Genomic DNA, 23,766 nt, shown 5'->3' on the forward strand with positions numbered 1-23,766 from the left:
AGGGCGCCTGCTCCACTCCAACCCCCAGTACGCATCCGTCGAGTTCCCTGACGGCCGTCAGGACACAGTATCTCTCTGGGATCTGGCACCCGCTGGATCCAGCGCCCCCTCTACCCCCACAGAAGGACCTCTCACCCTACACCCCATGCTTCCGCCCCCTTGCGCTCCTGAGCCCACGAGCTCGCTCCACCAGTTCCGCGCACCCGCACCGGCCAGCCCCCAGAGTCCCCAGTCTCCGGTCGAACAAGGAGAGTATGAAGCTCAGATACAACCCTCCCGGGAGTCCGCCATCGTACCCCAGCAAACTACACCCATCCAGCCACCGCAAGAGGCTGCAACCCCGGTGCTCCGCAGATCACAGCGGACAATTCGACCACCAGACAGACTGACTTTATAGACTAGACCACCACCCCCGCCGGACTTGATTTTTTTTTTGCAGGGGTGAATGTGGTGAATGTAATATAGATGTATATATGTTAATTCACACTGTCTTTGTAAGCGCAGTAGCGCTATCCTACCACTAGGGGGAGTAGCGCTGGGAGCACTCAGGAACTTGTACTGGGCTCCACCCTTGGCTCCGCCCACAACTCCTCCCCCTAGTGCAGCTGTATAAATACCCTTGTCCAGAGTTCATCGACAGGTAACAAACAGGCTGGCTCTGAAGTAAGTCGATTAATGCCTAGATTCACATCGGAAACACGTGTCTGGTGAATTGATGGTTCCATCAAGCAGTGTGTCAAAAGACAACCTGGAACAAGAAACAGATGGCCCAAGTGGGGGGGGGGGGGGGGTCAATGGTGAAGGAGGAACAGATCGATGGAAGAAATGAAAATAAATTGATAGAAATAAAAATGAGGTGAAGGTGGCGGAGAGAGTTCACATTCGGAGGTTGTTGAACTCAATGTTAAATCCTGAAAACTGCAATGTGCCTAATCAGAAGATGAGGTTCCTCCAGTTTCTGGTGGGCTTCAATGGAACATTGTAGCAGGCCAAGGACAGACATGTGGACATGAGAGCAGGACGGTGAGTTGAAATGGCAAGTGACAGGGAGGCCTGGGTCCTGCCTGTGGACACACCAAAGGGTTCTGGGCATCGTACTTAAACAGACAGGGCTGGTGTCATACAAGGCACAGGCACAGGGTTTAGAATCGAATCGGCACATGGATCACCTCTGTAGCCATGCTCCGTTGACGGACTCTCACTCGGATGAATCAGCATCGTTGTTGCCATCTCCACCACCGTTGGCTCTGGAACCGCCACCACGGGTCCAAGAAACACATGGTCCCCTACATGCTGCCCGAGCGCCAACCCAAGGCAAAGAGGACATGGTTTCTGCCCAACAACCCATCACAGCAGACGCCGTTCTGGACTTGGGGGGTGGGGGGAGGTGGAGGAGTGTTGCGACCGTCACGAGAGTCGCAGGATGTGGACTGTCAGGTTCCCATGACCTCGGATGAATACGAACTTCCCCATTAAGGGGCAGGGCTTTCCCTTAACAAGGAAAGCCAACCGGACATAAAAACCCCGACCCGGATGTGAGTCGGGGTGGGAGACCCTTCAGGGAGTGGAGTTGTATATCGTAATTTATCGTGCAATTAAAACTTTTGTTGCTCTCATCATCGCTTCCTTGTGGTCGCTCTGTCTGGATCTTAAACCTATTCATATACTATGGGGCCAGTAACCAAATTTGCTTGGAGCTAGTGAATAAAAGACACCAAATGCTAGTGAAGAGATCATGTGACATAAACAACAAGAATCCAACCCCGGGAAACAGTACAAGAACAGTTTGCTTTACTATCACTACTTAATATAACGACATAGTGTCATGGACAGCACAGGAGGCCATTCGGCCAATCCAGTCCATGCCACCTCAAAAGCAATCCAGTGCCTTGCACATAACAAATTACTTTGAAATTCAGCAACTGTCCTGTTGCTAAATCAACGGATTGGACAAACAATTTCCTGTTTCGATGGGAACGCTGTCTGCTTTTACAACCCCCCCCCCCCCCCCCCCCCCCACACACGTATTTTTCTAAGTCAGGATTTTACATATTTACTTAGTTTTTCTCTTAAAATTGTACGATTTTCTGTTCATTTCGAATGTTTTCGACACATTCGGCATACATATAAACCAACGGATAAAAAAAAGTATTAATTTTGTCACCAGCGGCCGGGTGATCCCATACAGTGCGCATCACAACTGTGTTTACAAATAAATAAAATAAGGTTTGTCAAACATTTCCCTTGGAACAGATTCAAAGTCTTCCTTTTGTCCAGATCCTTGTTTAAGACCGCCCCCACCCCATCGTCCCTCAGAGAGCAGACGCACGATTCCAATATGCACAGGACTTTTTCACGCACTGGGCGAAGAGAGAAGCTGTGAGAGTTGGGGAAAGGAGAAGTGCTGAAGGAAGACGAACAGTTTGTTGAGCAGAACTGGGCCAGATGCACATTACTTTGCTCCAAGAACAAGGAGCCGTGCCAGCCAGGGAAAACCACCCCACAGAATCCCAAACAGCAAAAGAATCTCAGATGAGACATTTACAAAACATTTAAGGATCTAATTCGAAGCAGTTCAACAATCTCTAAAGAGAAGTACAGTGAGTGTATTTAAAAGTTAGCTCCAAAAGTTAAGTCTAGCTCAATTACTTTAAGGGGTTAGATAAAAGCCACGTTACTGTCAGTAATTTTTCACGTGTTCATTTCATACATTTACTGTATACTTGAAAATTTAATCCAGGTCCCGATGATGCTGCTGTTGTCGAAGAATCAAGGGCGATCGATTCCTGAACCAGGCACGAACTTGGCGAAGGTATGGCAGAGCTGATCACAGCAAGAAACACCACTTTGTTCCAAAGTATATTGTATGTAGGCATTTGAGACATTTTTACATCAGAGGGTGATATTAATATTTCACTACTCGTTGACTCACCCAGGGAGTGGGATGTGTCAGTTTGAAAGTAATCGCTTCTACACGTGTTAAAGCGGGTTGGATTTCTTATGACGTGGAGGCGCTGGACTGGGGTGAGCACAATAAGAAGTCTTACAACACCAGGTTAAAGTCCAACAGGTTTGTTTTGAATCACTAGCTTTCAGAGCACTGCTCCTTCCTCAGGTGAATGCTGCTCACGACCGTTTTTCTCCCAAACTTGGACATTTCTCCTTCCTGTGCCTTCTTACAGCCTTTTCAGCCTCCGTTGCCCCCGGGACCGTGCGTTAAAACTCCAAAATTCCTATTCCCGAGCAGGAGTCCTCCAGTGTGTGGCTACCTCCCATCCGCCATCACTGAAGTCCCCCAAACCTGTTGGACTTTAACCTGGTGTTGTAAGACTTCTTACTCGATTTCTTATGTCCAGCAAGTGATGTAATCTGTCAAAAATAGCAGATTCTAAATGTCACTTAGAACATTCCTGAAGGAGGAGAGATTGATGTTTGTTCCAGATCCCAAGGTATGATCGAGTCTGGTTGGGAAGTTAAAGAGTGATCTAAGGAACAGGGTGATCTTAGGAAGTATAGTTAATCATGTCTCTGGATCATGGCTATCCCGTACAGTAATAAATTTGTCCCGGGCTTTCAGCGGCCAGAGTGTGAGAGATGTCAAGGTTTGAGTAAACTGTGAACTGCATCTAATAGGTGAGATTTATGGCAGAGGTTACGGAACCAAAGAGAAAATGCTGGAAAATCTCAGCAGGTTTGGCAGCATCTGTAGGGAGAAAAAAGAGCTAATGTTTCGAGACCAGATGACCCTTCATCAAAGCTTTGTTAAAGCAGAGATTCTGGAGCAGGAATTAGGCAGAGAGGCTGTGTTGGCTACAGTGCCGGACTGAGGCTCAGGCATTTCCAGGAACGTTTGCTGCAGTTGGATGTCTAGGGAAGTGCTTTTCAAACTTTTTACCCCAGGATACATTTTTACCAACAGGCCGACCTTCAGGTCCAACGCTTACCAACACTGGGCGACCTTCGCAACACGGCATTTTCACTTTTAAAAAATAAATTTAGAGTACCCAATTCATTTTTTCCAATTAAGGGGCAATTTAGTGTGTTCAGTCCACCTACCTTGCACATCTTTGGGTTGTGGGGCGAAACCCACGCAAACACGGGGAGAATGTGAAAACTCCACACGGACAGTGACCCAGAGCCAGGATCGAACCTGGGACCTCAGCGCTGTGAGACTGCAATGCTAACCGCTGCGCCACCATGCTGCCCCATTTTCATTTTTAATGCGACAGGTGAGCCTGCTTGGTCCTCACGATCTCACTCCAATCAGGTTCACAGGAGGAGAGAGCAATGCACATATCAGGTGCAGAGTTCAGCCGGTTCCTGTGTGCTGTCTTCACCTTTGTGAGGATGGAAAATCCAACCCCGCACATGTAGTTGTCGTGAAGGGCAATAACACCAAAATGCTTGTTTTACTCAGCACTGGATATTCCTCAGAGATGCTACTCCAGAATGCTGACAGCCTCATGGACTTCTGGCTTGTTCTTAATGTGCTGTCACAAGTGAGGCGCTGAAGTCCAGCCTCTTCATTTGGAGTCAGCTGCATGTTAATAATTGACTCTGGGGTATCAAGCACAAAAGGATTTTTCATCCACCTCTTCTCTTTCAAAATCTGAAACTTCTCCTCTGGAAAGTAGTGACAAAAACTGTTGATCAGCGCAGCCAGATGCGACCGAATAAGTGTTGTCAGTCTATTGACAGTTCCCTTACCAACACAGTTTTCATCTATGTGTCATAGCAGTGTGGGGGTCATGTAGTAAGTAGTTTTGGCTTTGTATTCGCACTTGGAAAACTTTCAATGACTTTTGGAAAGCATTTATTTCTTTACAGAGCCGAAAGCAATCACCATACTTTCCTTGCAGTTTGAGGTTCAGTTCATTTAGAATGGCAAAGATGCCTACAAGGTAACATGTTGTTAGCATCCAACTCTCATTTGCCAGTACTTCCCTGCGTAGAATGCACACGGGCTTTGCATCCTGATTTGCACTGGCAATTAACAAAGCCATACCTCAAGAAATAACCTTTGTACTGCTTTGTTCCTGATTTCAGTTTCTTCTTAGTAGACTGTTCAGCAGAGGCCCTGGAAATCTGTAAACAGCTCACTTTAACACTGCTTTGTCCTGCCGTGGACTCTTCTGATCAGTTCTCTCTCTCGCAGATTCAGTTGTGAGATCCTAGTCTGTTTGTGTTTCTGGCCCTCTCTTCCATATAACAAAACAATCCATTTTCAATTCTTCACAGATCTGTTGCCTTGCTTGCTCGCGGCTAGAAAATGAAGGAATCTCGCCTCCGTGATTGCGCGCCAAAAGCACGGACGTACAGGGTGCGTGACATTAGTGTATGTGCCGTGTCCATTACCTGCTCTCTGCCGCCACTTCGAGTGGGAAGACTGCATCGTTCACATTTAAAGCCAGTCGTGGCCACTGGGCATTTATCCCACAATCGAGAATGCCACGACCGATCGCTCCACAATCCTCCTGGCACCTGCCCGCGACCTACCCACTGGTTGTGACCCGCAGTTTGAAAACCGCTGGTCTAGAGAGATGTGCATCAGAACATGAGAACATAATAACTAGGAGCAGGAGTAGGCCATTTGGCCCCTTGAGCCTACTCCACCATTCAATAAGATAATGGCTGATCTTTTTGTGGACTCATCTCCACTTACTCGCCCGTAACTCTTAATTTCTTTACTGTTCAAAAGATTATCTATCTTTGCCTTAAAAACATTCAACGAGGTAACCTCAACTGCTTCACTGGGCAGGGAATTCTACAGATTCACACCCATTTGGATGAAGAAGTTCCTCCTCAACTCAGTCCTAAATCTGCTCCCCCTTATTTTAAGACTATGCCCCGTAGTTCCAGTTTCACCCACCAATGGAAACAACCTCCCTGTTTCTATCTTATCCATTCCCTTCACAATTTTATATGTTTCTTTAAGATCCCACCTCATTCTTCTAAATTCCAATGAGTATAGTCCAAGTCTACTCAGTCTCTCCTCATAAGGCAACGCTCTTAACTCTGGAATCAACCTAGTGAATCTCCTCTGCACACCCTCCAGTGCCAGTACATCCTTTCTCGAGTAAGGGGACCAAAACTATACACTGTATTCCAGGTGTGACTTCATCAGCACCCTATACAGCTGCAACATAACCTCCCTGTTTTTAAAATCAGCCCTCTCGCAATGAAGGACAAAATTCCATTTGCCTTCTTAATTACCTGCTGCACCTGCAAACCAACTTTTTGCAATTAATTTACAAGGAAACCCAGGTCCCTCTGCACAGCAGCATGCAGCAATATTTTACCATTTAAATAATAGTCAATTTTGCTGTTATTCCTCCCAAAATGGATGACCTCACATTTACTAACATTGTACTCCATCTGCAAGACCCTTGCCCACTCAAACTATTTATGTCCTTCTGCAGACTTTCAGTGCCCTCTGCACATTTTACTCTCCCACTCATCTTAGTGTCATCTGCGAACTTTGACACATTGCACTTGGTTCCCAACTCCAAATCATCTATGTAAATTTGAAACAATTGGGGTCCCAATACTGATCCCTGAGGCACACCACTAGCCATTGATCGCCAACCAGAAAAACACCCATTTATCCCCACTCATTAACCAATCCTCTATCCATGCTAATACATTACCAGTAATGCCTGCACCTTTACCTCATGCAGCAGCTTTTTGTGTGGCACCTTGCTGCGTCTGCCCAATGGGACAATGTAGTCTGCCCAGGAGGCGGATTTAATGTCTTTGTCGGTTACAGAATAGTAAGTGTCAAGTAAAAGAACTTCGATCCAGAACCAGATCGCCCACAAAGAGGTTCCGTGTTCTCACCCGTTCCCAAGGTCCGTGATAAAAAATTCCGATATTTGCTGTTGTTTACAGGGAAGATTGGCATCGAAAACACGGTCCGATAATCGTTAACCGAGATGTGGTGTAGACTGGGATTCACGCACTTAGATCGGCGGCAGAGTTAACTAACTTGGGCGAAGTTAGTTTGGTTCAGTGGTTGTCGCTTTAAAATTCAGTTATTATGCCGGGAGTTTATCAATCGGGTGGAGCCGGGGTTTTACACTGGTCTGTTCCTGTGTAATGTCCTGCGGTTTATATTTAAGTTAAGACAGGGTCGAGTCGAATGCACAAGTTTGAAACATGTAGAGTCGCGGATAAGTTCCGTTTGTATTTGATTGAACACTCTCAATCCTGCTGCAGAGGGTTGTAGGGGCTGTGACGCTGGTCTGGCAGTCAGCGCTGGGTCACTGCTGAACGGTTCAGGATATCGTGCCTTGACGAGATGTGAAAATGCCTGCCTGCTCCAGTCGTTCAGGAGGATGGAAACACCACATTCTAACGTTCGAAGGAGAGCATGGAGCATATAAAGCTGAAGATCGACATGGAAAAAATATTTAGTCCATTCGCGCGAAAGAACCTGCGCGTCCACCTGACGCAACGGCTGTGCAGCCACTGCGCGGCGCGAAGGTCAAACCATTGTTCCAGCGTCGTTCATGTGGCCAACCCAGGGCATTTCACAGCCAATGGTGTACTGTAGAGGTCTGGTCACTGTTGTGATGTAGGGAATTCCAAATGTGAGGAACTTCCTTACATCAGTCCTAAAAATTGACTTCAGTTTAAATCTGTGCTCTCTTGTTGGGTTGACCTACAGGCTCACGGCAATGTGGTATAGTTGTACCTGCCCTGTGGTGGGTAGAGAATGCTGGACTTGCCATCCCATAAAATAATTAATTAAAAACCCATTAAAATTAGATATTAACCATTGAGCGATGATGCCAGGAAGCACTTCTTCATCTGAAAGGGGTGTATAAGTCTGGACTTCTCCTCCAAAGATTGGGGGGGGGGGGGGGGGGGGGGGGGTTGCTGTGGGGCGGTGGTTGACATTTCCAAATTTACACTAATAGTTTTGTATTTTTTCCGTCGCCATTGTTATCCTTGACCAAGGCGGGTAGATGGATGGAGTTAAGATACAGGTTAGCCACGGTCCAAATACGCAATGTAACGAGCTCGAGGGGCTGGATGGCCATCTCCTGAACCTGTGCATTGTCTGAACCCTCAATGAAAAGCTATTTCAGGGAAAATTCTCGGATCTCTGCAACAGTCCGGCTGAGCCCGGGAACTGAGCCCAGACCCGGGTCTGATCTGTCTGTCCCTATCCAGAGCTACAACCACATGTCCCTAGACCAACACTTGAACCATCCCGCCAATTACCCAGCGCCCTTCGCGCCGCGCACGCGCAGTCCATTGTTTTGACTAAAAATGCCGTCGGTTTCGAAAGCTGCTGCGACGAGCGCTTCTCCTCAGACGGAGAAACCGTCTCATTACACGTAAGTACCGATCCCGCCTGCAGCAGTCCTACTGCAACCGCACCCAACGCCTGCCAGGACCTGCCCGTTGCCAAAAAGATAACGGGAAAAAGTGCATCAAAGCTACCCCCCCCCCCCACCCCCCATCTAATTTAGCCCCGGAGCAGCGACCCTCCCCCGCACGGAGCGGAGCCCAGGCCCCGGGCCCGTCAGGCCCAGCGCACCACCCCACCCCCCCCTCCCCGCCCCCTCGGCAGCCGCTAATTTCAGGGCTTTTTGTTGCAGATATCTGAAGGAGTTTCGGACGGAGCAATGCCCGCTCTTCCTGCAGCACAAGTGCGCCCAGCACAGGCCCTTCACCTGCTTCCACTGGCATTTCCTCAATCAGCGGCGGAGGAGGCCCATCAGGAGGCGGGACGGCACCTTCAACTACAGCCCGGACGTTTATTGCACCAAATACGACGAGACGACGGGAATCTGCCCGGACGGAGATGAGTGAGTGGACCGGACACGGTCTTTTCTTTTGGCGGGGCCTCGGGTGGTGTTTTCGGGGGAGTCTGGGTCCGCCTCGCTCGGTTGTTGTGTTCCTGTCGCCACGGGCTGTGGGTGTTTGTGTTGGCGGGCAGTGTTTGAGGCTCCGAATCGCTCACTCCAGTCACGGCTGTTTACAGTGGGCCGCTGTGTTTGAGCGGGAGACTAGCAGTGTTGTACATTTGAGTTGAATTTTCGCTCCTGTGGCGACTGGACTTCACATCATCTGCCTGAAATCCTCATGTACTTGGAGTTGTATTAAATGCGAGAGTTGCGGGAAAGTGGGTTTGTGTACTTGGGAAATGTATTTCCATCTGTACAGTAGTTATAGACGATGATCTAAGAATACTGTTTCGCATTCACTGTCAGCGATGTTTGGGATAGTTTGAATGAAATAAAGCTTGCAAAAAGTAGCAAACTTTAGGGTGATGGGGACTTGTGCTTATTTCTCCACTCGGTATAGAATTTGTTTGGCAATATGTTACCTGTAGGTGTATTTTTATGGTGATCGCAGATTAAACTGAAATATGGAACATTTGTAGTTTCAGTTTCAGTATTTTGTGTTTGTATGCTTGATAGCACGTTGATATTTCAGAAGTTATGTATACATTGGTTTTGAAAGGAGCCCTTGTTTGTAAATGTTTTTTGGTTGAAAGTTTAAATTATTTCTTGGGGCTATTTAAAACTTTGGTCTTGTATATAATTTTAAATATAAAATGTTACATAAATTTGCATCTTACCATGTATCGCTTTCAAAGCAATCACTACCTTTCAAAGCGATTTATGTTATGTGGTTAGAGACCTGAGAGGTGATAAAGTCTGTGGGCATAAGGATGCAGTAGTTTTTCATCTGCACGTGCGATTCTGTTTATTATATTTAGCCACCTTACCTAATCTCTCATTTTTTGCTCTTATTCCCCCATATATCTGTAAAGCCTCCTGTTTTCTACATCGAAGTGCAGCGTAAATGTATACTGCTTTTGGAGCTCTTGAATTATTTTTAATGTCAAATAGTGAATTTGGCTTCCTGATGGTCACTGAGGCTTGATGAAGTTGTAGCGTTTAGTTGTTGTATTTTTATAGTTGAGAATCATTTTTAACGTAGAAACTGCATTCTAGCTTTGTAAATTAGAAAATGAAGGGTCTTTTCTGAAGTTCAAACTTTTCAGTCATGGAGTCTGAAAGATAATTCATTAATTAAATATGAATCCGGGCAGCATGGTGGCCTAGTGGTTAGCACAACCGCCTCACGGCACTGAGGTCCCAGGTTCGATCCCGGTCCTGTGTCACTGTCCGTGTGGAGTTTGCACATTCTCCCCGTGTCTGCGTGGGTTTCACCCCCACAACCCAAAAATGTGCAGAGTAGGTGGATTGGCCACGCTAAATTGCCCCTTAATTGGAAAAAATAATTGGGTAATCTAAATTAAAAAAAAAAATTAAATATGAATCCGTCAATAGATCTTTGTAGTGAGGTGTAACTTTTTTTTCACTCAAACGGTGCCTCAAAGCTTGACTTTTTAGAAATGTGAAACAAGGAAATTATGTAATTATTCCCACAATTTCAGGCTGTCCTAAAATTATTCTGTCAATCTCAGGTTGTCCTAAATAGCTTCACAGTCAATTTGGTACTTTTGAAGAGTCATCACTATTGTAATTGTGTGGTTTGCACTGTTTGTGGCAAACCACAAGTAACTATTGCTTGAAATTATGTTATTTGAATAATTTGTAGTAGCATACTGGTGCATTCTGTTAACCTTTGTTGACTGTTTTCCATAAAATAGACGAAACTAGACTGCGTCAATGGAAGGCTAGTTTCATGGTCAGAGTAAACATTTGAAGATGTCACATTTAACATCTCATGAAAGTTAAAATAAATGTCTTTTATTGGTTTTCACAGTTTGTTTCACATTTAACTTGAAAGTTAAATTACAAGTTGCATAACCGGGCATAATACATAGCAAAGACAACCAAGGAGAAATTAAAATTAGAAAGCAGCACGGTGGCACAATGTGTTAGACCTGCTGCCTCACGGCGCCGAGGTCCCAGGTTCGATCCCAGCTCTGGGTCACTGTCTGTGTGGAGTTTGCACATTCTCCCCATGTTTGCGTGGGTTTCGCCCCCACAACCTAAAGATGTGCAAGGTAGGTGGATTGAACACGCTAAATTGCCCCTTAATTGGAAAAAAATGAATTGGGTACTCTAAATTTTTTTTTTTTTTAAATTAGATAAGAGAAAAACCAAAGAGAAAACTAAAACAGAAACAAACCAAGATCATTATGTATTTGCATACACTTGACTCCCCTCCCTCTGAGGTCCTCCTTTTGCCAATCTGCCTCTGCTGTACTCCCTAATATGGCACAAACGTATATTAACCGGTGGGTTCCTGTTGTTCATTCTGGCTTCCGTATGCCCTTGGGCTTGTCCCTCGCGTTTGTTTTGTGGGCCTTCGTGTTCCGTTTTCTTTGGGCTCGCCCATGTCTCCCACCTTCCACTTGCTCGACTGGTTGTTGGCTATGAAGAGGTCTGAGAACAAGTTGGTAACATGGAAGCCATGTTCTGACCTTCAAATGGCAAATTGTATCTCAACTAGTTAGAGGAATTCCGCCAGTTCGGACAGCCAGTCTGCAGCTTTGGGTGGTGCTGCCGATCACCAGCTGAGCAGGATTCTCCGGCGGGCGATCAGGGAGACAAAAGTTTGGGTGTCAGCCCCACTCCCCATAATTAGTCCTGGCTGCTCTTGAGACCCTGAAGATCACCACCTTTGGGCATGGCTCCACCCTCACCCCTGCAACCTTGGACATTGCCTCAAAGAACGTCGTCCAGAACCCAAAAAGTCTGGAGCAGGCCCAGAACATGTGGATGTGGTTGGCCAGGCAACCCTGGCACCATTCGCATTTGTCTCCACTCCGGGAAGAACCTGCTCATTCGGGTTCTGGTTAGATGCGCTCTGTGCACCGCCTTTAGCTGGATTAGGCTCAGTCCTCTGCATGTGTAGATGTAGTTCGTCCTCCTTCGATCCAGAGTTGCCCCTTCCCCACCTCTGCCTAGTTCTTCCTCCAATTTTTTTTTCCTCGTCTTGTCTTGTGGGAGCGCATATCCTCCAACAGTTGCCTGTACAGGTCCTCACAGTTCCCCCTCCCTGGGTCGCCTGTGCCCAACAGTTCCTCGACTAGTGAGTGTCCTGCTAGCTGGGGTTACATCGTTGTTTCCCTGTAGCGAATGTTTGTGACCTATATGTGTCTCTGTTCATTTCCTTTTGGTAGTTGGAAAGTCTCCGTGAGCTCCTCCAGGGTCGCTATTCTGTCATCGGTGTACATGTTTCTCATGAAAATCTGTGAAGTCAAAATATTGTGTGCCATTGCACTTCTGCGTAAAATTATGGTGTGCATCTTTAATGATTCACTAACAGAAGTTTTTAAAAATAACAGACAACAGGTACATAATTCTGCTTTAATTTATAAACGCAATGCAGTTATTTCTCCTTTTTGGACTATTATTTTAGTACAATAACTGTACATATTTTGTGAAAATTATTCTTTAAAAGTTTACCATTTGTATTAAATTATGGATTATATAATTGGACTTTAAAAAATAAATTATGAATTATATCATTGTACTTTTCCCAAAATTTAAAATACCCAATTCTTTTCCCCCCCAAGAAGGTGCAATTTTAGCGTGGTCAAGCCACCTACCTGGCACATCTTTGCGTTGTGGGGGTGAGACCCACGCAGACATGGGGAGAATGTGCAAACTCCACAGGGGCAGTGGCCCAGGGCCAGGATCAAACCCGGGTCTTCGGCACTGAGAGGCAGCAGTGCTAACCACTGTGCCACCATGCCTCCCATGACATCATTGTACTTTGCCAGATATACATAGAAGGGAATTGCAAAACGCAGCTCTTTGGTAGCTGAAGGCATGGTCACCAATGGAGGAGCAATTGAAATCAGGCCACTCAACCCCCAACCCATGTTTACCCTCCACTTGAAAATAATTCTAATCACATTTATCTATTCTGTTCTTGTCCCTTCACTCACCTGTCCAAGCTAACCTGAATATTGACAGTTTCTATCTTAACCACTAACCTGGAAATAAATTCCAGTCTTTCAACTGTATGAAGAAGTTTCTCCTGCCCTCTGTTCTAGATTTCCTGCATTTAACTGTGTATCAATGATGTCATGATCACTTAACTTTATATGACGATTGTTTAAAAATGTTCCTTTAGCTTGATGAAACAGACTGCCCTGAAAAGGGGATGATGAATTCTTGATAAACTCTTCATTTTGGAGAAATGTCCATGTGATCTCAGGCCTCAAGAGAAACTTGAATACAAAATTGAAACTCATTGAGTTGTCAAGTGGCAATTCAGCAACTTTCTCACAGAGCAAAGAACAGCTGCTGCAGAAACACGGGCAGCAGAATTGGAACTTTCTTCGCTGTCATGTAAGAAATGGGGAGAAGTAGTAAAGCTCCCAATGTAGAGCTGATTAAACTGTTTAAAGGAATTGGACACAGTAAACTCGGGAATTCTGGATTTTTTGAATGTTATGACCTGTGGAAGGGGAATCATTGAGTTGTACCTTGCTGGTGATAATTGTATCTGGGCAAAATTCAGACTGAATGGTGCAATTGTGAAAGGACAATGGAATATTTGACCTGGTATGGCAGAGAGAGGTGAATGTCTGGTGTGAATGACTTTATGATTGTTCCTTTAATGCTACATATGTCAGAAGTGTGGCATAAAATAAAATAATTTCCTCAGACCTAATTCAGCTATGTTAGTTGGTTTATGCAAAACTTACTTTTTTCTTTAGTTTGATGTGTTAGTTCCCTGTTAATTAATGTTCAAACTGTTGATTTTAGTTTGTTTGATGCAATAAAGGTATTTTTAAAATGTCAGTTGGTTTTTTCCATTGGTCGTTTGGGAAATTCGTCTCTTTTTGAAAGTTTACCTACAGGGATCTTAAAAATATCCCTCATCCGTGACCCTTCACCAATGAGACTAGTCTGCTTCTATATACTTACATAATTCTAAACACTTCAATAATATTGCCCCAATTTACATTTTTATAATGGGGCGATAACCTATTTTTCATCTGTCTTCATATTTGTCTTTCCTCAAATCAGGCAGTGATATCTCGGTGAATCTTCATTGCATACTCCAATATCTCGATGTCTTTTCTGCATTGTGCAGCCAGATACTGCACACAGTACTCGCACTGTGGTCTTGCACAGGTTTTATATAGGCTCATTGTTACAACTCGACTCAATTTGTATCTCTTGTGATAGAACCTAAAATTAGAACTGGATAGAACCATATGACTTTTTAATGATCTTATTAATCTGGAATATCCTTAATGTCCTGTGAAATTATACATCCAAATGGAGAACTGAATGCTGAAAGACATTGTTACCTGCTTGCAACCATACTTAAAAAAACCCTGCTCTTAATTAACCAATTTTTAATCCCATTTCCTGCCCTCCTGAAATTCCACTTCTTCATCTAGTAATCTCCCATGCATCTGCTCCAAGGTTATCCACATGTTTACATATGTATGTTACCCATTGCATTTCTTCCCCATCTACCATGTCTGTTACATATCCTCAAAAATGTCTTCTATCCAGTATGAGTTGTTTTGGTTGATATTGTACCTTTCCTTTTCTACATCTCACCAGCAGTGTTGGCATCAGTTTTATCATCTTAGTCTGGTTGTAGGTGTGCTGTGCTCTCTGTATGCCTGTGTATGCCAGGACTTACTCTGTCCATTGCAGGCCTCTGCATCTTCCTCAGAATTGCACTTCTGTTTTTTTTAACCAATTGCCCAATCTCCAGCTGATGTAAAGTACGTTAGTGGCTATTACTAATTGTACACGTGGAGGAGACCTTTTGTAGTTATGTAGTTCTATTGCTGAATCTGTTCCTCAATATAAATAAAATGTAACTATTACTTTAGAATAAATTAGGTGTTTATTTTGTGTTTTCTCAGTTTGGGCGCAGACTCCAGTTTAAAAAACAAACTGGATCCCAGGAGATTCAAGCAGGATTTACAATAGTGAAGCCATATGGTTAATTTGTCTGGAGCTGTATATAACACAAGCAGTGTCTCAATGTCTTTATTTTTCTGCGTTTATTGGTTTCCTAGCACAATACAGTATTACCATTGCTAATGTTATTAAAACATTACAAAAAGTACAGTAAGTGACTGGGGCCTGCCAGTATTAATATTTACAGGTGCTAATCTTTAAATCTATCTTTATTTGAAGAGGGTAATTTACATAAATTACAGAGTGGACTAATGATGGTAACCTGTCCGTCTGCCATACTATTATGCAATATCATAAATCATGAATAAAGATTTAACTTGTTTTAAAGATCAGAATAACTAAACTTAGTTGCTTTTTCAGACCCCTTTCCATAGTTTCAGGATTAGAAGGTATCGACAATAGATTTGGCTTTGCCAGTGAATGAATAAAATTAATAAGGTAGAGCAGTTGGAAAAATTTCAGCTCCCTGCAACCAACTTGTTTAGATCCAGATTTGTGTTTTTTTGGGAGGGGGGTTATCTCGGGTATTTATGGGCAGACTCTATCCGTGGAGACGGCTCTGTTGAATGAGGTGAAGGTGAAATGGGAGGATGAATGGGCTCTATCCTGGATGAGGTGGTGTGGCGCAATGGTCTTTGTAGGGTCAACTCCACATCTTCCTGTGTTCAGCTTAATTTGATCAAGTACAAGGTGGTGCACAGGGTTCTGGTTGTGTCCCAAGTTGTTAAGCTTTTGGGTCTCTTTCCTTAACACCATGTCAGAGATTCTTAATGTCAAAATGGAGCCTTGTCTGCCAGTGCTTCACAGGGCCAGGATCCTAGGTTGGATTCCCGTCTTGGGTCACTGTCTGTGCGGAGTCTGCACATTCTCTCTGCATCTGCGTGGGTTTCCTCCGGGTCCTCTGGTTTCCTCCCACAGTCCAAAGATGTGCGCATTAGGTGGGGTGGCCATGCTAAATTGCCCTTCGTGTCCAAAAAGGTTAGGTGGGGTTATGGGGATTGGGTGTAGGGTGTTCTTTCCAAGGGGCGGTGCACTGTTAGTTTGATATTTATGTATGGCGAGTGTGTGGAAAAAAATGAAGTTTAAGCAGAAATCCTTTTAGTAAAATAAAATAGGGAAATTTTGATTCTTTTTAAAATTTAGAGTACCCAATTCATTTATTATTCCAATTAAGGGGCAATTTAGTGTAGCCAATCCACCTAGCCTGCTCATCTTTGGGTTGTGGGGGCAAAACCCACGCAAACACGGGGAGAATGTGCAAATTCCACAAGGACAGTGACCCAGAGCTGGGATCGAATCTGGGACCTCAGCGCCATGAGACAGCAGTGCTAACCACTTTGCCGCTGTGCTGCCCTGGAAATTTTGATTCTTAACTTGTATTTTTTTTTTGGCCAGCTGAAATGGCAAGACTGGAATGGTTTGTCATTTTGACTGACCGATGTAGGAAGTCTCAAAATTACTGTCTAAAACAGTAGGGAGTCTCAAATTACTGTCTATAACAGTTGACCACGCGGTCATTGTAATTTAGTTAATCGAATTTTGATCAGTAATATTTAGTAAAAGTGAAAGCTTTGGTTATTTTAGCATATCTCTTGCCAATTTTATTTTGATCCCTTGTTTTAGCATTGATTGCATTTCAGTACATCATTAATTTCTTGGTGTTAGCAGATTGCTTTACTACACCTGAACTGGATACATCCTTGCAAGCATCTTCCAGTAGGGGTCACCTAGCTGATGGCCAAGAGCTCGAGTCTTGGCTGATTTTTTTTTCTTCTTTTCCCTAATCCAAAGTTGCTGTACATTTTGGAAATTAATAACTTGCATTTGTATAGTGTCTTTCAGAACCTCGAGGCAGCATGGTGGCGTAGTGGTTAGCACTGCTGCTTCACAGCGCCGAGGTCCCAAGTTCGATCCCGGCTCTGGGTCACTGTCCATGTGGAGTTTGCACATTCCCCCCATGTTTGCGTAGGTTTCGCCCCCACAAACCAAAGATGTGCAGGGTAGGTGGATTGGTCACGCTAAAGTGCCCCTTAATTGGGAAAAATGAATTGGGTACTCTAAATTAAAAAAAAAAAATCTTTCAGAACCTCAGTATCCCAAAATGCCTTTCAAGCAACAATGTACTTTCAAAGTTGTGCCACTGTTGTGATTATAAGGAATGTGGCAGCCAGTGTATGCAGAACAAGATCCGACAGACAGCTAATAGCAATGTGATCATGAACAAATCATCTGCTTTAGATTTATTGTTGAGACGGTGGGCAAAGTTCTCTTCCTCTTCAAAATAATAGCATGAAATATTTTCCTCCATCTGAATGGGCAGGTGGGGGTCCTGGTTTAACACCTCAGAAGAAATGTGGCAGTGGCAACTCCGAACGTACCACACACTCTTGCTAGTGCTCTGAATTGCCAACCTAGATTATATGCTTAAGTCTCTGAAGTGGGATTCAACACAAACTGACTCGGAGGCAAGAGTGCACACCAGTAAGCCAAAGCTGGTCTATTTTTGTCTCTGAAATGATCAATGGGGAGTGGAGGATATCGAGCTGCCAAGGGGGAAAAATTAAGAATAGCGAGGGGAGAATCTTAAGTGTGTGTATGCCATGACTAAAATAGCACAGGCTTGAGATGAGATCTGGGTTGTTTGTGGTCTGTGTGGCTTTGCTGTTCTGTATTGGGACTGCTGCTGATGCTGCCAAGTTTTTAAAAAATACATATATTTTTTATTGTAATTTACATTCTTACACTGTCCAGGAGATGACTGAAACGATTATTATTTACAATTTATATGCTGTTCCGTTTCCCCATTTCTACTATTTTCAGACCCTATCTCAGACCCTTTCCTCTGCCGTAGATTGTTTATTTGCCACTCGTTTTGCTCTTATAGCTTTGTGGGGGGACCCTTTGGCCCCCACCTCGACCTCTCACCGAGTTCCCTCCTGGCGATTCCTTAAGTCTCTCCCCTGTTACCCTCCGCCCACCCTTTGTTCCTTTCTGCTTTCTGTAGTCCTGGTGGCTCCCATGCGTTTTCCCCTTCCTTTCTATCTGTTGTTGGCTTCAATCATGTCCTGGAACATAGACATAGAGACATAGAACAGTACAGCACAGAGCAGGCCCTTCAGCCCTCGATGTTGTGCCGAGCAATGATCACCCTACTCAAACCCACGTATCCACCCTATACCCGTAACCCAATAATCCCCCCCCCCCCCCCCCCAACCTTCCTTTTTAGGACACTACAGGCAATTTAGCATGGCCAATCCACCTGATTGATCCACAGACTGATGAATTGCCCTCACGCTTTTGTGAAACCCTCTGATGGTGCATTTGATCTTCCCCAGATGGAGAAATTCCGATAGGTCTGCCAGCCAGTCTGCAGCCGTGGGTGCTGCTGCTGATTGCCAACTGAGCAAGATTCTCCTGTGGGCGATGAGGGAGGCAAAAGCAAGGGCGTTAGCCCTCTTCCCATATGTAGTTCTGCCTGGTCTGATACCCCGAAGACTGCCACTCTTGGGCATTGGCTGTTTAGCACAGGGCTAAATCGCTGGCTTTAAAAGCAGGCCAGCAGCACGGTTCAATTCCCGTAACTACCTCCCCGAACTGGCGCCGGAATGTGGCGACGAGGGACTTTTCACAGTAACTTCATTTGAAGCCTACTCGTGACAATAAGCGATTTTCATTTCATTTCATTTCATCCCCACAACCTTGGACATTGCCTCGAAGAAGTGTGTCTAGAACCCGGCAAGCCCAGAATGTGTGGGCGTGATTGGCCGGACCTCCCTTGCACTGTTCGCATTTGTCCTCCACTTCCGGGAAGAACATGCTCATTTGGATTCTTATCAGGGGGCAGCACGGTGGCACAGTGGTTAGCATTGCTGCCTACAGCGCTGAGGACCTGGATTCGAATCCCGGCCCTGGGTCACTGTCCGTGTGGAGTTTGCACATTCTCCCCGTGTCTGCGTGGGTTTCACCCCCACAACCCAAAGATGTGCAGGATAGGTAGATTGGCCACTCTAAATTGTCCCTAATTTTAAAAATTGGGTACTCTAAAAAAAATTTTTTTTAAAAAAGGTGTGCGCAGTGCACCACTTGAAGCTGCAATAGCCTTGTACAGAGTAGGGTTGGCTGGCGCTGCTAGTTGACAGAAAATAGATATGGTTTCCTAAGGATGTGGGGGGGGGGGGGAAATGTCTGAACTTTAGAGCAATGATTATTTAGCGTATCCTGGAGACTAATACTGTTAAAACTTTGTGTTTGATCTCTCAATCATACCCCTGAGTGGCTAACCCACTCAAATCCCTCTCCCTGATAGTTTTACTCTAACTTCTGATGTACTGATGTATTTTGTCAAGATTGTGGATTTTATTCCTCACCAATGTGGGCAACCACTTCTGTTACTTCCTGGGGCCATCGGGAGCGGCGCTGTTGCCAACGCCCTTAACCCTAACCCCCTGCACAGACTCTCCTCCATTCTAACTCATTTGGAGTGCCCCCCCCATCCCAAGCCAGCTCCTCACCGTTTCTGCATTTGCCGCCCAGTAATAATACAGTAAATTCGGGAGCGCCTGTAGTTTTCCCATTAGATTTATACCCCATACTGCTGCCTCATGGCGTCGGGGACCGGGTTCGACCCTGGCTCCGGGTCACTGTCGTGTGGAGTTTCCATGTTCTCCCCATCTCTGCATGGGTCTCACTCCCACAACGCAAAGGATATGCCGGGTAGGTGGGTTGGCCACACTAAATTGCCCCTTAATTGGGGAGAAAATGAATTGGGTACTCTAAATTTAAAAAAAAAGATTTTTACCCCATTGGATAGTAATGAAGGTCACGTTCCTGAGATCCGGGGATGGCCCTCTTCGTCCCAGAGCCAGAGGATGAACTACTGGAGTTGTGATATGAGCTGATAGACGCAGGCATGGTAGAACACTGCAAGTCTACAGTCTGGCCTCCAATTATGTTGGCTTTCACCTGTTAGTTGGCCTGCTTAAGCTCAGCGATGGTTGGTAGATTGCAGAGAGAATCCTTCCCAGAATGTCAGACAGCTTGGATCGTCTCCTCCGATATGGTGCAGTCCTGGTTGAGGAGCAGTTTGAAGTGCTTCTTTTAACCCTGATGGATGGCGTCATTGTCCTGTGATCAGAGAGGGCTTTGTCTGGCCAAGTGGGGTCTGTCGGTTGTCTTGATAGCTGGGAAGAAGTTGCACATGTCATGCTGTTTGGTGTAGACCTGAATCTCCTGTGTCTTCTCCACCTACCAGTACTCTTCATTTTTTTTTTTTTAAATTTAGAATATCCAATTAATTTTTTCCAATTAAGGGGCAATTTAGCATGGCCAATCCACCTACCCTGCACATCTTTGGGTTGTGGGGGTGAAACCCACGCAGACACGGGGAGAATGTGCAAACTCCTCACAGACAGTGACCCAGGGCCGGGATTCGAACCCGGGTCCTCAGCGCCGTAGGCAGCAATGCTAACCACTGTGCCACCGTGCCGCCCTACCAGTACTCTTCATGTCGTGAACCTCGGCCGTCAGTTGGTGGTACATTGATGTGTTTTGCCGGGTTTGTAGGTGACTGCCAGGCCCTGAAGGTTCGAGGAGATTGTGGATCACTGTGTCATTGGTGTCAAATCAGCCGTGGTTCTATTGTGGCACAAACCCAATAATCTTTGCATAGGTGTCCAGGACAGTAGATTTGAGTTGCTCCCAGTGCACCTGGGTGAAGTGATGGGCACTTGTTTCAGTGCACTGTGCAACTGCACCTGGAACTCTTCCCACTGCCTTGGGTTCTTCAATGCTGCAACATTTGGCTTTCTCCCCGTGGCTTTTTGGATCCTCTGGTAGCTCGGTGTCAGGCAGATGTTAAACACAGATGTTAAAGTGTACAAGTTGGTGGTCTGGCCAGCAATATTCTGAACTCTTCATGCCCCTCGTGACAAGCACACCCCTCTTATCCCTCGGACAATGATGTAGTACAGAAGATGCCAATGTCCTGACCTTCGGTGCCTCCACGTGGTCTTGAGCTCGTTTTTCTGGAGGAAAACTCTGTTACATTAGACCATATTGGGCACACTTGGTCAAGAATAGGATGCTGTTGCCATTGGCCTCCCCATGCCATTCCTGTCAATAGTTGTACTCCAGATTTCGTCACATCCAATTCAGTCCTTAAAGTCACCTGGGAGGATGACCATGTTCTTGGATGGGAGAAAGGATGCCATCGAGATCAGAGGAGAACCTCTACTTGACTTGATGGTTGGGATCTAAAGTCAGGGCATATGTGCTGATGATAGTGGTGCATTGGTTACAACTGAGATTTGTAGGCTTAGGTCATCAAGCTCTCACTGACACTCCAGAGGAGTTTGGAGAGCTTGGCGATGATCTTGTTCCTCATGGCGAAACCAACTCCATGGATGCAAGGGATCAGGATTTGACTTGACTACCCAGAAGAAAGTGTACTGTCCATTGGGCTCTCTCAGCTGCCCCTCCCAGCGAGCCGGGTTATCTATGAGCAGCATTATTGATGCTATATTCTGCTAGTTCCCGGGGCACAGTGGTCATTTGACTTTCTGGGCGGGCAATCTTTGGGTTGTCAATGAACGTTCTCGCATTCTAGATTTCAAGGTTTAGCGTCTTCCTTTGACCACAAAGATGGTGATCCCACTGGGTGCGGTTTGTCAACTTGGAGAAATGGTGGAGTCTATTTTTGAGGGGGCATTCTAGCCCCCTCCCTGTTTGGGGTCAGCAGAGGGCTGCTCAGCAGTGGATACAGTTGCCGAAAGACACCCCTGCCCTGACACAAGTCCACAACGATCATCAAGCATCTGTCACCGCCTGTGTTCAGCATCTTGGCTGGGAGCCTTCAGGTATCACAGGCCTGTCCTATTGCCAATCTCCCACAGCCACAGAATTTTGCTTTGTCTGACCGAGGCCTGTGTGTGACATTGTTTAGCGTGTTGATGCCCAGATTCGGTTACATGGTGAACCACGTCGATTGGGGCCACTTCCCTGTTGCAGGTCTCTTCCACCGTCACAACCATTGGGGCCACTGCCCCCTTCCAACTGCTCTGCCGTTGAGGACGACTTGGATTGTTCTTTGTTTGGAACCTTCCCTTTGACTGTACCGCCATGGGAGACCCTACCAGGATCGTGCGCTCCAGACGCATAGTTCTCTGGTTCATTGGGGGACACGAGCCTCTCCATCACAGCAAGGTGACACTCTCAGAAAGGATACACACATTACAGACAGCTTAACATTAACCTGCTCATGGACACTCAGTTTGGGCTCCGTCAGGCTCCCTCAGCTCCTGACTTTATTATAGCCTAGGTTTAAACATAGGCAGGAGAGCTGATCGCCAGAGGTGTGGTGAGAGTGATGGTCCTTGACATCAAGGCAACACTTGACTGGGAATAGGTGAGAACCTTTCCCGCCTTGGAGTCATACATGGCACATAGGAGGATGGTTGTGTGATGAATGTTGGAATTTCAGCTGTTTTGTTTTTGGTACAGAAAGGATTAAAAGCCCGGGATAGTATGTGACTGCTGCAGTCAAGTTTTAAAAATCCTGGTTTGAAAGACAGCTAGGTTTTTTGGAGACAGCTGTGCAATTAAAGCGTCGTAAAAGTTTGGGTGAATGGACTTTTATTTGGATTAAGAGGGTTCCCTACGGAGTAGATAATTACAGACGTTGTGTTCAGCTTAGTGAGATGATGTAGTTAATGGGAGCAATCAGTTGTTGGGGTTCAGAATTAGTTTTTGGCTGGGAGGTGAGCTGAGCAGGTTTCTGAAGAAATACAGCCAGCGATTCTGCACTATTCTAACAGGGGATCAGGTCTCTGTCTTTGAAGCAGACTCAAAAGATCTCTTAAAGTGGAGTATTCAAGACATTTCTTTAAATAAATATCATTGAGTCTGCTCACTATATTTAAAAGTGGATTGGGAGGGCAGCACGGTGGCACAGTGGATAATGCTGCTGCCTCACGGGTGCCAAGGTCCCACATTCGATCCTAGCTCTGGGCCATTGTCTGTGTGGAGTTTGCACATTTTCCCCATGTTTGCGTGGGTTTTGCCATCACAGCCCAAAAGATGTGCAGGGTAGGTGGATTGGCCACGCTAAATTGCCCCTTAATTGGAAAAAATGAATTGGGTACGCTAAATTTTAAAAAAGTGGATTGGGATCTGAGATGATTTTGTTGCTTAAGTGGAAATCAAGATGGTAGTTAAGAGTTGTTGTGTCAATATTGATTAGCATTGTTTAAGGGGTAATTCTTGTGTGGTGTTAAAAATATCCCTATTTTGTGTGAAATCACTCCAGGGGCAGGGTATCTTTTCGTCATTGCAAAATTAAAGTAAAATATTGGGGTTTCTGTCCAGTATCCTAGCATCTTTTGGGGTCTGGTCCAGGATCAAAATACTTAGATGTCAATCATCTCTGTTCCAGGACAGCACTGCCGGAATTCCTCAGGGTAGTATTTTAGGCTTAATCTTCAGCAGCGTCATCAATGATTTTCTTCCCATCATAAGGTCAGTAGTGCTGATGTTTGGGGATGACTGCACAATGTTCAGTACTATTCGCGATTCCTCAGATAATGAAGCAGTCCATGTCCAAATGCAGCAAGACGTGGACAATATCCAGGCTCAGGCTGACAAGTGGCAAGCAACATTTGCACCACACAACTGCCAGACAATGACCATCTCCAATAAGAGAAGACCTAACCATCGCCCCATGACACTTTAAAGTATGTATTTTTTTAACAAACAATTTTATTGAGGTACTTTAGGCATATAGAAAAAGTGACATTGTACAGTACAAAAACAAAAAGAAGTCCAGACACAAAGCAGCCCTCGGGGGCTTTGAGTCCCTCCATGCTAACAGTATTCGTCG

General features: G+C 45.4%; 1 protein-coding gene across 3 annotated transcripts in view; it reads left to right on the plus strand.

The window, feature by feature from the left end:
- The first annotated feature begins 8,258 nt into the window (after positions 1-8,258).
- unkl (unk like zinc finger) overlaps positions 8,259-23,766 on the plus strand; it is a 171,989-nt gene continuing 156,481 nt past the window's right edge. For 2 of the 3 annotated variants that reach the window (XM_038820635.1, XM_038820636.1), the window contains exons 1-2: positions 8,259-8,342; positions 8,607-8,816. In XM_038820635.1, the coding sequence (XP_038676563.1) occupies positions 8,275-8,342; positions 8,607-8,816 (278 nt within the window). In that variant the 5' untranslated portion in view covers positions 8,259-8,274. Of the gene's footprint in view, positions 8,343-8,606; positions 8,817-23,766 lie in introns of those variants that run through there. The other variant, XM_038820637.1, reaches the window with a different exon arrangement.

Source organism: Scyliorhinus canicula, chromosome 15, assembly GCF_902713615.1.
Source record: "Scyliorhinus canicula chromosome 15, sScyCan1.1, whole genome shotgun sequence".
NCBI classification, from domain to species: domain Eukaryota; kingdom Metazoa; phylum Chordata; class Chondrichthyes; order Carcharhiniformes; family Scyliorhinidae; genus Scyliorhinus; species Scyliorhinus canicula.